Here is a 15,774-nt window from a genome sequence, read left to right as displayed (position 1 = left end):
TCTCTTTGCCTGCCCTCTTACTTGCCACCCGAGGCAGCTTTGTTATTCAGCAGCGAAACAAGCGGCAGCACATAGAAAAAGAGGAGCAACGGCTTGGTTGTGTCATCACCTTGGTTGTGTTACCACTTACCTACAGAAAAATAAAACTGGGCTTTTCAGAAGCATGTGGTGTTGGCCTGACTAGCTCCCATTGGAAATAACTGTAAAAATTCAGATATACTCACTGGTTTTCCTCTGGTTTCCTCAGTCGATCGGCCTCAGCCTGGTGTCCATTTTAACTGGGTTATTCCTCTTTCATCTTCCACATTAAACCTCTCCCAGCAGGGATGGCACTGCCAGCCACCCCAGGCATCTCTCCTCAGCAGCGGCGGCATCCGGCCAGCCCTGCAAACTCCCACCACACGCCCTCAAAAAGCAAGGTGGCCCTCGCTCAGCAGCCACGTCTGCCGGCCTTTCTCTCTGCTTTCCCCTTTTCTTTGGGGCCGCTCCGCTTGGGTGAAACAGAATAAAATAGAGAAGTCCCCGTGGCATATTTAACCCAGCCCAAAGCAGTGCATGGGATGAGAGCCCGGGGAGAAGAGAAGGGAGAGCAGGAGGGGAATCTCGGCCACTGTCATGGCTGCCAGGGCCTCCTGGGGCGCAGTGCCACCAGGCCGGGCCGCCCTGGGGGTGTCCTCCCCCAAAACACGTGAAACCTCTGAAAACCACCTAAAACACACTTGAAAAAACACCTGCCCCCATGCTCCCCGCTCTGTTTGGGCGAGTATGGCCCATGCCCAAGGCTAGCAGCACACGCCAAAATGTAAAAGAAATCCATTTTTTTTTCCTCAGAAACCCCAAGGTCTTGGGGAGGTGGCTCCGGCGGTGGCCCCGTGTTTCCCGGCACCGTTTCGTTTTCCCCTCATTTTTCAGCCAGCCAAATAACAATAAATGGTGTCATTTTGATATGATGTATTTATATTTACATGGTACATTTTAAAGCAATAGCTACACTGATCATACATATTAGAAACAATAAAAAAAGAAGTTAAGAACTAAAATGTACATCATACACTTGTATATATATTTTTTTTTTTTTACACAGAGGTAAAAAGGCTTATAAAAATCAATACAACAGGGTTTTAACTTTTAGTATATAGATACAATAATGATGAGGCTTCAGGCACTTTAATTTGTTAACGTGAGCGATAGCTTGGAAAAAAACAACAAAAAAACCCTTTCCACAACAGAAAAAAAAAATTTGGTTAATGTTTTGTTACCACAGATACAAAAATAAAATCTGAATAATTTCTCTCAAATGATTGATGTCAGTATTGCAAAGCTGACTGGGAGAACGCTACACACTGTTCAGCAGCAGTGTGGAAATTAAGGAGAAATATTTACAAAAAAACACCCATTTCTATCATTGTGCCCTTACACCACTGCCTTCACAAACCAAATAACACACGCAGCAAAATCTACAAGTATTACAAAAACCCAAGAGAAAGAAGGAAGGAAGGAGGGGAAGAAAAAAAATTAAAAAAAAGAGGGATTTTTTTTTTTTTTTAAACTTTTATTTCCAGACATACAGAAAGGCTTGGAGTATGTCTACTTTACTTAAATAAATAGGGGCACTTCAAGACCGGACAAAAAGCTGTAAGATCTTTTTGTAGTGTTGTGCTTTATAGAGAGAAGATCTTACAGATGTTTGTTTACATGAAACAACTTTGAGAACAGAAATAAAAGGAAAAGGTTGTTCCATTAATTTTATTTTTGTTGAGGCTGGCTTGATGTTTACTAGACACCATTGAGAGATTTGTCAACTGCTATTAGGCACAAAATATTTATATTTCATTCAGCAAACCCAGACACATCACCCAGAGTGTAACACTCCATCCCTTTTCCACTATCATTCTTTTTTTTTCCCCAACCGAAAAAATCCCCAGCAACTGCTACGAATTAAGCCTACCGAACTCTATAGTGTATAAGCACATTGCATACTTAATTCATCGTTGACTAAAAAGCTGTGATTAACTCTCAGAGGAACCGTTGGGACATTCCACCAAGAAAGAATGGCAAGCGTTCCTTTTAAATTTATTTGGCAAATTAATAAAAAAAAAGAAAAATTCCTCTCTTTTAAGACTGATGTCAATGTGCAATAGAGGGAGGGAAAGGACATGCGCCCACTGGCAATTTACTGCAGAAAGAAATTATGGCAGGAACAGCAGTGCCAGCTTTGACAAGCCAATCCCTAGCTGCCTCAAAGTATTCAGATTGTACTATGCTAGTTAGAGCTCACTACGCTAAATCTTTTTTTTTTTTTTTTAATAAAAATTATTTGGCTATTCCTTGTAATATATTAGAAAAATACTCTTTTTCCAAGCTAATTACAAGCCTTGTACACAAGACAACATGACATTTAAAAAAAAAAATTAAAGTAATCTTATCCTGCTGTATGCACCTTATGCATCCACTTGATAAATCTGGGTGGTGAACTGGGGAGGGGAAAGCCAGGGAGACGCTTCGGTCTGGCTCCTGCAAAGATTCACATGCTTAATCCTACACACAGACTCACAGAAACGCCAGTTGCACGCGCAATACGTTGAGACATGTGTAAGCATCTGGAGGATTGGGACCGCAGGTCAGGAAATGGAAGCGGTGGTTAACATCCTGGCTTTTGATTTTAAATACCTGTTTAGATTGCTAAATGTAGTTTCTACCGTGGACGCATATGTTCTCATGCTCATGTATCATACAGAAAACAGACAAACAAATACGATTTTCCATATAATCCACCACTTAATGCAGCATTTCCCCAGAATTGCCATAATAGTGCTTTTGACATTGCATTGTTAGTAATTCTTTGCATAACAACAATTGTCCTCATCTGGAACCTTAGTGTTTTATTCACAGATCATTACATGGCTGGCTAATGAAGAAGTTCCCTTTCTTTTGGGCAGAACTCTGAAAACACAGTTGGTTTTTTTCCAATGTTATTTAGGGAAAAAAGAAAACCCTAAAATTTAAGTTTCCCTTTCAAGTAGTGGTCTGAAATGATTACAGGTAAGGAGAACTACCAGATTCTCAATGGTTATGTGACTATGGTAACTGAGCCTTGCTTTCTGTTCACAGAGCTTTAGGAACAGAGAAATAATTTAAGATGTTTGCTAAAGGAAATGACGATGGACTCTAGAAGAGAAACTGCAGCTTAGATGGCTATTTTGGCTTTGGAAAACAGAACAAAAAACCCAAAGAAAACCAGTGACAGAAATACTGTGTTGTGGTACAAGTTTGTTACTAGCACACCTTCTATACACACCCAATAACTTGACGGCAAGTTAAAATACCTTCCAAGTGAGATTTCATTCACTACACCACCCCGTTTCTAGAAATGCCAAAGCTTGCTAACACGCTGATGGTACCACACAAGCAGAGGCAAGACTGACACAACCTGGAGATGTTCTACAATCCACCACCATTTAAAGCAGTTCTTTTCTCAAACTCATTTTAACTGGAAAAAAAAATATATAAACATGTACAAGACAGTCTGTTTTGATTACAGATTAATAATACAAAAGTCTATGCTGTAGGTTAGTTAGTTAGAACACTTGATGAGCAAATCAATGCAGTGTGAGCCCCAGACGACCAAATGTAAAGTGATCCGAACTGGTGGTTTCTGGATGCTGTTGGGCACAGTGGCTGCATCAAAATGAGGGATCTCAATGCTCCAAAACCAAAGTGTTCCTTGAACTACAGGAAAAACGTAACACTTTGAATGCATCTGTAGTCATCCAGCAGCTTTGTGTTTTCCACCACAGCACCTGCACATGACCCCACAGTGGTAACAAGCCCGAAGCGGCAAGTAACAGCACATACATGGAGCAATGAAAGACAAGGCGATAAGGGCCATCCACCGGAGGCAAAACATTTCATCACTGGTGTCGCACGAGCAAGGATCTGTGTAGTCTCCTTCTGGGTCGGACATACAGTGATAGAGCATAGTGTCTGCGCACCACATACAGCTCACTCGATGGATGCAAGTCTTGACGCGGTCTGGAGCATCCTGGCATTGACCCCGTTTGTTCTCCTCATGGTTGAACATGTCCCTGCAGTACACGCACCGCGACCTCTCACCATCTTCCTTCCGCCTGGGCTTGAATTTGACAGGTTGAGTCTTTATCACAGCACCCTTGATATCTTCACCCAGGTCAAAGTCCGAGTTGTCTACATAAGGATAAGTGTATTCATGTTTTGAGGCCTCGCTTTTGGCAAAACGTACGTAGGAGTCCATGTCATCAGGATCAAAATTCTTTCCTCGTGCTGGGGCATGGCGATAGTCCTCGTATCCAGTCATCCAAATCTTTTCCCGAGGATTGATGCGCACTATCTCCTCATCATCGTCTGGAAAGTTGACGTGCCGGTAGGATCGCGGTACTGACTGTGGAAGTAGGAATGCAGATGAAGAGGGAGAAAAGATAAATAAGCTCACTTTGCTATCAGCAATCACTGTCTCCTTGCTTAGTGAAAAGCCAATATTTAACAATTTTGTCTCTCCTTCTTTGTACGCCCTTCACCATGACCCATCACAGAGTTTCAGCCTTTGGCTCAGGAATGAGTACAACTGCCACAGACCCACAATGGTCTGTGTGCACGTGGTACAACATAACGATTTAAATCACAGTACAAGCCCTCCCTTTTTTTTTTTTTAATAATTGGAAGCCATTTAAAGCTAACTGAGAAGGAAAGGGGGAGAAAGGAAGAGGGGGGTCTTTCAGGGATGTGGGGGAAAACAAACACCAGTCTTAGCTATAGCAGACACAGCCCTTTAGGTGGCAACACTGGGAAGAAACCTTACTTGTTCTAGATGGTAGTGGTCAGAGCTATAATGGTCGTGAAGGTGTCCACGAGTGCAAATTCTTCGATGTTCGCAGGATGCAGGAGAAGCCAGAGTTCGCACAGGCTGTTCCCTTTTTTGAGAGGAGTTAGAGGAGCTATCTGTAGCATTCTGTTTTAAATGGAAAGGGGGAAAAAAATCGTCATACATTCAGCTGTTACTACACGCGGTATTAAAAGAGATGTTTTGCCACTCACTGACTTTGCGCACACCTGCAATATTGGCAACACCTGACAGCAGGCAGCTTCATAAAGTTTCACATAAAATACTTGAAAGAGGCAGATCTGTTGCCAGGCCATAAAAGCTGTCGCCACACACACGGAAAAATAATATGCCATAGCCTACCCGTGACATATTCACCAACACCACTCATATTCGCTTGGCATGTTATTCGTTATACTGGGCACTGCAGGTTGATGAGTGTTCACACTAGAAGCTACCTCTGAAGAGCAAAGTTAAACTCCCTCAAATGATGCAATCGTGTAAGTCCTGCGGGCAGAGTCAGACAGAGCATCTGTGTGCCCAGGCTGTACCCCACTAGTTACTCAGACTACAAAAATACTGGCAATTTTGTTAACCTGCAGGCATCCTATTAAGCCAAAAACTCCTTTACACGTTCTTCTCCAAACACTCACTGAATTCCAGTTCATCACAGGCTACTTGAATAATCAGCTTTCCTTTAAAAACGTCAGGGTTTTTTTTTTTTCCTCGTTTTGTCACTAATCTCTCATGTGCCATGAATGTTACCTTGTGTTTTTATACATTCCTGGCTCACGGTGAGCACTTTCTTTAGGTTAATTAGTTACATCATTACACAACAATGATCATGAAAAGGTGAAATATCACACAATAACACGCTGTTGCCAATACCCGCAGCTTCTTAATATATGTATTTCACCTCCTGGAGAAATACACAGTGGGGTACCAGTCCTAGCCATCCTCTCTCCATAGCCCTTCCTTGGTTAAAGTAGTTTTCATACAGTATCTAGACATTCAGGATTTTGCCCATTAATTCTTTTCATGGATTGGTTGGGCTTTTTCATATTACCATGAATATCAGAGGACAGCTGTTAAATGCAGTCACAGATCAGGAGCAGGAAAAAGAGTCTCCATGCACAATGGTCAGAAGAACTGTAACATTGCACGTGCCTAAAATATTGGTGCTTTGAACTACGAAAAATCTCCATCCCCCTCCAACTAACAAGCTGTGCTGCAGCTACGACGAGTCCAAGGGAAAGGTTTCCATTTGCCACAACAGTTAACTAGAGAGACAACCTCAAGAGTGGAGAAGAGTTGTATCGGTAGTGGGAGAAGACTGGTTTTACCTGAAAAACCTTCTCTCCTTGTCGAGAATGCACTCTCTAAATATTATTTTCCAATGAATCGTACTAGACACGTCTCTTACTCCAAGAATACAAGAACACTCATTGTGGATATTTGTTTATTCTGAAAACAACACTCTGCAAGATTCTGTCCAAAGGTGAGCACACCTTAAAGCATTACAACACAAAATAGATGTTGATCCTCTTTAACTGGTGTAGCACTTAGAAGCACTGAACTCCCAACTTACTTTGTTGAAAGCAAATACACAGATCTGTTTGCAGTGTGATGTAAAGCCAGGCTGGGTCATCTGAGAGGTACAACAAGCAGGATGAGTTCTGAATGGCTGACCCACCCATTAGGAACAGACTTCTAATGCATGTGTTTGTTTTGGTGGTTTGTTTTTTTTAAATCAGTACCTAGAAGCAGAACAACTCTTAAGATAGTTAACACCTCTAAAATGTAACTGCACTGATATTCAGGCTCTTTTTAAAAAGTGGTTTCATCAGCCCAGTCTTCATAACTTATGAGACGAAGGCACTTCACATCTGGGGTATAAACCCTTCAAAGCTAATTCTTGTGCCTGTAACTTTAGGTCCTACAATATCTAGCACATTTTGGGAACATTTCAAAAGAAAATGAGCGGCTTCTACAAGCAAGTACTTCATAATAACATTAAGCTTCCAACCTATTTGGAAAACCTGAGAAGAATTAGGGTTTAGTTACAACAGCCGCCTCATACGAGTACCTTTTTGCAGTGCTGTATGCGGTGCAGACCCAGATGCCGTAATTTAAGCTTCTTGGAACAACAACAGAAAGGCACACACCCCATAGTCTGGGCAGCCTCAGCCTGCAGCATGCTCTCAAAGTTAAACTTTGACTGGCACGAACCAAAAAGGAGGCAGGGCCTTAACACGGTGCCGTGCCAGCCAGCAGGACCCTTCACCTTCACTGGAACTGCGGCCGAGCCCTGCTGGGACAAGCCTTTCGTGGATATGCTCCGAAAACATCGTGGGTGCTCATGGTCAAAATAACGAAGCCTGGGAAAATTACCCAACTGGAGGAGATTGCACATACTGGCCTGCAACCCCCTCACCCTCCTAGATGAAAATAAAAATCCCAAACTGGATATAACTGCTAGATAATCTCAGCGGGGCAGCTGGGAGCTATAACCAGCCCTCCAAACAGTGTGCTATTTGCTGCCTCTCGGGGAAGGCAGTATTTCTGCAACAGGCAATTGGAAAAGAGGCTGTAGTGATTTTTATCTTGCCTGATTCTTAACTACCCTTGCTTTCCTCCACACCTTATTCTCCTTCAGACCCGGCAGGGCAACCGAGCCTCTCCTCCACATGTGTTGACATGGCTACAAAACCTGTTTGCAGCATACCACAGAGGCTGCAGCTCTGGCCTCTGCTTTCACCTTATTAAAAATTGCTGCATTTCCACGTTCAATGTCCTCAGATTAGAGGGGCAGTTTGCCAACACAAACACTTATTCTAAGCACCCAGAAAGGGAGAAAGCAAGCTATCCGAGACCAGGTCTCCGCTCACTCGTCCATAAAAAAGTTCACGCTGCCTCCTGGTTGGCGACGCTAAAGGCAGCTGGCTGACAAATGCAGTGTCTGCAGGGTTACCTTGCTGACCATCAGCTGGGATAAGAACTTTTACTTTCCAACAAGGTCCCCCATCGAAGCTTCAAACTTCTGTAGGAGAAGAGAGAAGGCTCCCGACACACAGGAATGAATGGTTTGAAGATTGGGAAAAAAAGGTAGAAAATACACCCCCCTCCCAAGCAAAGGTCACCAATGAACCCCACAGGCTTGTGCGGGTTGGGAACCTGTGCATACTCATCAATGATCTGAAGAGAGGAGTGAACAACAAGATGACACAGTTTTCTGATGAAACTTAAGTTATTCAAGGGAGTAAAAGTGAAAGCTGACCCTGAAAACTTGCTTAAGAATCTCATAAAGCTGAGAGACTGGATTTAAAAAAAAAAAAAAAAAAAATTACCCCTGAAGTGCAAAGTGACGGAAACACCTTGATCTGACATGTACAACGATGCACTCTAAGCCAGCTATTGCTTGCTCAGGAAAGAGGTCTTGGGGTTAAAACAGACAGCCCTGTGACAGTTTCAGCTTGGTGGCTCAGCAACAGGTTAAAAAACAAAAAGCAGCAGCAACAAAGGTGATCATCAAGGCACTGCATGTATCTGCTGTGCTTCCCCAGTCTGTCTGCAGTTCTGCCCCACCCCGTGTCAGTAAGGGTATTTCCACCATGGCAAGCTCACAGGTCAGGACAACTGAGGACACGGGACAGCTTCTCAACAACAGCTAGCTAAATAGCCTGGGTCTCTCCAGCCTGGAAGAGAGATGATGGAAGGGACCATGAAGATGGGAAAAGAAGTAGTCTACTGAATCGTGAGTCCCGTGGGAACGTGAGTAGGAAGAGATTATTCTTCTGGTATCCTTCAGAGGAGAAGATCGCGAGGCATTTGCTGGAACAGGCTCAGATAAGGTTCAAACAGAAGGAGGTACTTCTGGCAGAGCCCACAGTTAAAATGTGGTTCAAGAAGCCATACGGAAACCCTCAGAAGAAAATAAGTGACTGAGGATCAAAAGCATGATGATGCTCAGGCCTTCAAAAGCGTACTGTTCTCTCAGTACCACTCCACTGAGACTGAACCCGGATTTGGTGACTTGCGAAAATCAGGCATGTTCTCAAAGAAAAGGCACTCTCTCAGACAAGTGCCACTGTGACCAAATGATGGCAAGACTTTGTCAGTGATGGAAGCAGGGAACAACAACTGTCTTCCACGACAAGACTGGGTCTCGGCTGAGATTTTCTACCACCAGCATAGCAGTGAAAATTTTGGGAAGGATGGTGGAAGGGGGAGACATGAGAGGTTTGTTGCAGGTCACCCAAATACAACACACTCACCTACAGCAATACATCTAGAAAGGACGTGGTCTCCAGAGCCAGGCTATTTCACCAATGGAAAAACATGTCCCAAACCATCGAGCCACCGGTCTGTCAGAGAAACACTGTCTTCCTATGAAGCTGTTGAAACCATTCCAGCTCCAGTATTTGTTTTTGAGGGGAAACTATTGAAAACATGCCCAGTAGCCACATAAGAGAAATGAACCCAGAACTAAAGTTGTTGGAACAGGGAGTCCAGCAAGAAACTCTGTTTTAACACGCCCTCAAATGCTCAATTACAGAAATTTGTGCTGCACGTACTAGAGTTTTGCGATTGCTATGGCGGTTGCGAAGTCTTGTGGTTTCACTGCTCAGATAACAAAATCATTAATCATGACCATACTAGTAATTTTATAAAACCTGTACAACACATTTCCTTTTGCAAGTGAGCTGTACATATCTGAGCGAGCACACGTACCGCATGTTTGATATGGCTGCTTTGAGAAACAACACCGGGCTTCTACATGCAAATGATTGCACTGTGATCATTTTAAATAAAAAAAAGTGTCTCTGTTTCCCCCTCAGACTTTCAGAAGTGACTCATTAAATTAAAAACCCCTAGTCATTAGTAAAGAAGATTATGTTAATCATTTACCGCAGTTTACTTCTCATTGAAATGGATTTGTTACACAAGAACGGCCGGCTAATCAGGTGCCTAAGCCACATTCTGAGATAAGCATCTATCATAAAAACCAATGAGAAAAAGAAGCCTGCTCCTGAACTGGACTGATCACCTTGCCTCTAATGGCTTTACAGAATAGGTTCACCCCCTGTGATACAACATCCAAGGGTGACTACGAAAAAGAAGAAAGATTCATCTCAAAATTATGAAGCAATACAGTCTGTGGCAGCTTGTCAGAAATTGCTTGCCAGAGGGAAATTATGGAGCTCTGTCACTTGTAACTTCCAGAAGTGCTCTCAGCCAGCTGAAGCATTCGTAAGTTTGCTGTCAAAAATAATTGTGGGTCACACAAGACAAGATGGTTTTTTTCCCCCTCTAGGATTTTAATGGTTACATGAGGTGGAGAGGACAAGGGGGAATAGAAGTAGCATGATGTTGAACAAGTAGTTTCTCAAGGAGTTTCAGTCCTAAAGGAATCGAAAACCCGTGCCAGCCTGGCCTTTGCAAAGCACAAGCCGACCTACTCTCTATTGCCACACTCCGCTTTGCTCATCTCCCACTGCCCTGCAAGCCCGCTCACTGCATCACCCGTATCTGAGGGGGACTGTCAATACGCAGCATGGAAATGCAAAACTTGGTGGGGGCTCAGTGTCTCATCTTTACCAAGGCAGCCTTCTGCAACAGCCAAACCTCTTCTCAGCGGCTCCTGTGTTCACTTCGGGAAGCCTGGACATGTTAAAGAGAAGCCCATCGCCATCTCGTCATCTGAAAAGACATCACCGCTGTCCCCAGGACGAGAAACCCAGCTCCCTCACCAATTCACGGCTTGAGGATGAGTCTGGAACAATGACAGCCAGCAAGCTGCATCCTCCCCCTGGCCATAGCTCCACCACCTCCGGCTGAGACCCGCGCGATGAGCTCCCCACAGGCAGCCGGAGCCCTTTGTTTGTGTGCTCTGCCCAGGTGCAATCCCTTGGGAGCCCCGGCACAAGCCAGTTCTTCTTTGCTTGGCCCTTTTCATTCGCTGGAATAAGGGAAAACACAGCTGTGCTATCAATACGGAAAGGAAAAATGATAAAGTCGGTGAAACAGTACAGCAAGCGAGCAATACTGAGCTAAGCTCCAATCTGAAGTTTATCTGTAGAGCCTCCGCTGTTTATGAACTTCACAAAGAGGAAGTCTGAGAGTTATTTCGGACGCATGGCAAAGAAACTTCCACCTTTCCAAAGAAATTAAGATAAAATATAGTCTCCCAGAACTCCCTCAGCTTAATCTTGCCAGAACAAGTCCTTCCTTTCCCCCCCAGCTTTTTTTTTTTTTTAAAGCCTAAAGAGATATAGCACTTTTGCATTTCACAGAGAGGGGAACAGCAAAAATCCTAAATTTTGTCTCAAAGCACCTTTTTCTCTCTACTCAAGAAAATTAGAAAAAGAAACAGTTGACATTTTCCATCTACCTCTACGTGTGCCCCGTATACTCAGGACAGTCCACTTCAAAGGGGCCTTAGATTATCTAAGTATTAAAAAAAAAGCTTCAGCATGGAAAAATCTTTTACGATTTGAGACTCCTGTCTCCTGAACACAAGCTTAATTTGTTATGGCAAGATAAAGCCACAGAAGAAAATGCTTTTGTCAAATTTCTGTTTGTTTCCTATCACTGAAGACAAGGCAGAAATGTATTGAAGAAAATCGCTTCCATACACTTTTGAAACGTTTTGACACTCTCATCCACTGAGGACTGCTGGAGCTGAACCTATTCTCTAGCAGAGAGTCTGAAGGAAAAGCTTTATGTTAGATCATATTCCAGTACAGTTCAAAGACAAATTGGCTGTACACAGCCATTACAATAAGCATGGATTCAGATTTTTCTAAAACCAGAACAGGACTATAATTTCTCAAATGTTTGGACTGTTTCCTAGTCACCACTTACACAAATACCAATATGAAGTGCAGAAAGCCAGCTAGTTTTACTGCTACCTTTTTTATTTTTAAGTTTTGTGGTTACAGCTTTTAGTGCCGGAAAAATGCTGGTGGCTGTGCTGTCTTAAGTCAGCAAAACTTAAGCTGTAACCAGTCCTTGTTTACAAGGACTCGGTGCACAAGATCATCTCCATTAAGCTAATGCTAAACCCGATTCTGGCATCATTGGTCAGTTCTGCATGGACCACAGATGTGGCTTAATGGCTTACTTCAAGGAGTAAAAAGAATATATGAGAATCGGACACAGTTAAATGATATGGCAAACGCTCAGATGTGGTAAGGGGGAAACCTCAGTGAGATTTTCCTGTTTCCCCACTTGCCAGCGATGCAAGGTGTCAGACGCGTCTCTGCAAAAGCAGGCATTTGAACAGATACAAAGAGAAATGCCTGCAAAAGTCAGGAGGACTGAAGTAAGACAGTACCCCATTTTGCTCGGACTCAGCCCTGGACCAGAGGCTGTGAGCGGGTCCACACAACATTTCCTTCCCATATGATACCCCTCACCTTGCCCTTACTGCACCACTGGGCTAAAGCACCGCTTCAATGGAAGGAAAAGTCTGTGCATCAGGTACTTACAAGGGAAAACCAGAACGTTGTAAGGGTAAAAACCCCAAACCACAAGCCCCAGTTACTGGGGCTGCTCCCCAGGCAGCAGAGCAATCCCACGGCACAGTGGTGAGAGTGGGAGGCGCTCGTGTCCTCGTCAATCTGAAGAGCCTCTCCTTACCAGGACTCCTATGTTTCGTTCTCCACTCCTGTAACTCCTCCTTGCTGTGGCTGATGGGATTTCTCCACACTGAGATGAACTACATTGCTTCAGCGGGATCTTTTTACTTAAACCTGGGAACTGCTTAAACCAACCAATTGCTTAAAACCATCTAGGGACAGAGAGAGGCTTTTTCCTTTTTGCATAAAGGGCTCCGTTAATCTGTTTATGCCTTGGAAATGACATTTTGGTGCGGACTACAGCATTGTCGGGATGATCAGCTGCCCAATATTTGTGTTTGTACAGCTCCGCGAAGATTAGCAAAGCCTCCTTCCTCTAACAAGTAATATTAGCCACGTTACCACAGCTGTCCTCTGCTAAGGCCATGAGAGACAGCCACCGAGGTCCGTACCGCCACGGGGAGGTGATGGTCCCTCCTTCTCCCTCCCACTGGTCCCACCACCTGCTCAGTGCGCATGCTTGGGTGGAGGACCACAGGAATCCAGCCCCAAATCCTTTTTGTATCAGCTCCCTGACCCCAGTTGACCACCCATTGAGGCTTGTGCCGTCATGGCACAGGAGGGTCTCCAGGCGAAGGAGGGGGCAGAGACGGGGGAGTCTAGAGAGGGAGGTGGGTGCCAGCTCCTCTTTAAAGTCTTCCATCTTTGACCCACTTGTCATCAGCCTAGCTGCAATTAATTTGGAAAGCTCTAGCTCCTAATTTTAAGGTGCTAACAGGCAACTTAGCACATCCAAAGCTGCCGAAAAGCTTTCCTTTTGGAAGATGGGTAGGGATGCTAGGAAATAAAGGAGCGAAGCTCAGCTGGGGGGTGTTAAACACTGGACGTGCACAGGGGATGGCAAGAGCCTGCACTGCTGCTGAGTGCAGCCGGGAACAGATGGCTCCACATAACTCACCACTGAATCTCAGCTCTTCTATATAGAAATTTCCAAGGGGGCGAGGTGGGGTGGGGTAGGGGGGGAAATAAGACTCCAGGGGAAGAAAAATGCTAATGAAAATTAGATTAGCTAAGCTAAAAGAATCAGTGCACCTAATCCATCATTAATGTCTTTGCTATGTACAAATTCAACACTTCAGCCTCTAAATTCAGCAGCGTGCTCCTCCTATATAATACACCAGGTTACAAACGGAGGGGAAAAAAAACAGTTAAATGCAGACTTCCCACAGCAGACTGATATGATATTTTAAGAAGTCAGTTAGGGGTCATTTATTCACACAGTTAAGAGCATCCACGTTATTTTAGCTGGAATTCATCACCAAAATAGAATCCAACAGCTGATGCAAACTTTTAAAATACCCTCTTCACATGCACTGCAAATATGTCAGGCTCCGCGTAAAAATGCAATGTACTTACTTACTTCTGCCTTTCCTTCTCCTTTTGCAGACAAAACCAGAGACAGATGAACTGCTCCCTATAATCACTTCTGATTTAATTTTCGTAAAATATTTACAAGATACAGGGCAAGCAGGCCCTTGGCAAAACACATTAGGCAGGTGAGGGAAGGAAACAGGGCTGTTTAGATGCAGTTGTTTATAATGCATTTCTGTACTGGGCAGAGGTTCATTCTGAGCTCCCCGGACTCACGTATTCTGTTGTTTGTCCTCAGTTACAACCAAACACATGCCTGGGGGTGGGGGTGGGGGAGTACCATCCTGCAGTATTTTGCCAGAGGGCTTTTTTTCTTTCTATAAATGGGTGAAAGGGGGAGCCTACCACTTTAAAGGAAAATCATTCTTGAAGCCTCATGTAAAAGCACATTTCATTGTTTAGCTTTACCAAACTCCTCCTTTTCCTTTCCAAACTCTCCAAAAAAAGAAACCCCAAACAAAAAAAAAACCCACCAAACATTTGAGAGGATGCAACCAAATTATGGTCAGACTAGCAAAACTCGGGCATGCACTCCAAACGGCCCGAACTCTCTGTGTTTTGGTTTTTTACTTTTCTACCTGTTACATGAGACAACAGATTCAGACTAGATTTGCCAGTGTTTAAACAGCATGTGGAAATTATAGGCTCCCTCAGGAAGAGCAGGGCAACATAGTCGTTTGCCCCGCGGTTCCGACTCAGCCCCCTTCATATCACCGCCAAGGCGGATGCTCCAGCTCGGTACCAGGAGCCAAATGCTTTCCCCCCCTCTAAGTTACGCAGAGAGGCTGGGATGCCGGGGCTGAGCACGGCTTTGCCCGCTCGCTCCAGACCCACATCCCTCCGGCCTCACCAGCGCTGCCAGGTTATGTGCCGGGCAGCGATTCCCTAATCCTTTCTGCTGCAGCACGGGAAGTTGTCAATCATCGCTCTGTGCCCCGGCCAAGGCTGCCTCTTTCCAACCGTGTTTACACCCCACGTGGGGTCCGCTCTGCTTGTCACCTTCAGAGGCGTCCCCTGGGGCTGGGTGAGACACCCTGAATCTGGCCAGGGTCCCCGGTGCCTCCTACCGCAAGCACCACGGGACAAAGTGTTTTGTTTGAACACAGCAGCAGGAGAGATTGCAGCTTACAAATATAGCTGCTTGCGGAAAGCGACTTCCTTAGGTTGTATATTAAAATAACAGAAAAGGCCATTTTCTGTCTTCGCAAAGTTTTCAAGCACCCTGCGGCCGAAAAAGCTAACTGCATAGCCCAGATTAAAGAAGGAACCTAATGGAAAACTATTGTAATACCAACTATGTATCTTCAAGGTAAGAGCAGAACATTTGGCCATAAGACATGCCCATCAACACCTCCTCAGCTATCCTGTCGTCTCCTTCTTGTCTCAATCGAAGGATTAACGTGGCAGTGCGAATATGAAGGAGGAAGATGCCATAAATACTATGCCAGGCTCAGCCACATGTGCAAGAACCACCTTACTTGTACCACTGGCACAAGCACAGCAAAGGTCTGCAGCGAAGCTGTCTTGCAGAAGGTGGTGTATCCACGGCCAGGGGGTACATGATGAATTTCGGGCAGCATGATGAGTATTAGCGGAGTGGCAAAGGTTTTTTGCTGCCCACTTAGCCGATCACTCCTACAGTCTCCCTTGAGCCAGCACTTCTGCTACTCCGGCCCTACAGCGAGCTGGCTTGAGGAGCTAAACCACTGGAAAAGTATTCACTTTCTTTTATAGGGCTAGTTTTTGGTTCACTTCCTCGGGCTGGCTCAGCGCGGGGTCAGCCGTGCTGGTAAAAGGGGGACGGCAGGAGCCCCTCTCCGCTCCGCTGGCTCTCAGCAGCACCGAGGCTGAGAATGCATCAGTCAAGTTGCATCCCTCGGCTGTGGTTTCACATACGGCACTAGAACA

At 44.7% G+C, this 15,774-nt stretch overlaps 1 protein-coding gene across 1 annotated transcript in view; it reads right to left on the bottom strand.

Annotated features, from left to right (window-relative positions):
• Window positions 1-939: 939 nt before the first annotated feature.
• The window catches only part of SPRED2 (sprouty-related, EVH1 domain containing 2), a 28,290-nt gene continuing 13,455 nt past the window's right edge, over window positions 940-15,774 (bottom strand). Inside the window, exons 4-5 of the mRNA XM_009325016.1 lie at window positions 4,835-4,984; window positions 940-4,417 (exon numbers count right to left, since the gene is read on the bottom strand). Coding sequence (XP_009323291.1) covers window positions 3,767-4,417; window positions 4,835-4,984 — 801 coding nt within the window. The 3' untranslated portion in view covers window positions 940-3,766. The remainder of the gene's footprint in view (window positions 4,418-4,834; window positions 4,985-15,774) is intronic.

Source organism: Pygoscelis adeliae, unplaced genomic scaffold, assembly GCF_000699105.1.
Source record: "Pygoscelis adeliae isolate BGI_AS28 unplaced genomic scaffold, ASM69910v1 Scaffold46, whole genome shotgun sequence".
NCBI classification, from domain to species: domain Eukaryota; kingdom Metazoa; phylum Chordata; class Aves; order Sphenisciformes; family Spheniscidae; genus Pygoscelis; species Pygoscelis adeliae.
The sequence above is the reverse complement of the archived record's forward strand: the minus strand, read 5'-3'. Positions and strand labels throughout refer to the sequence as shown.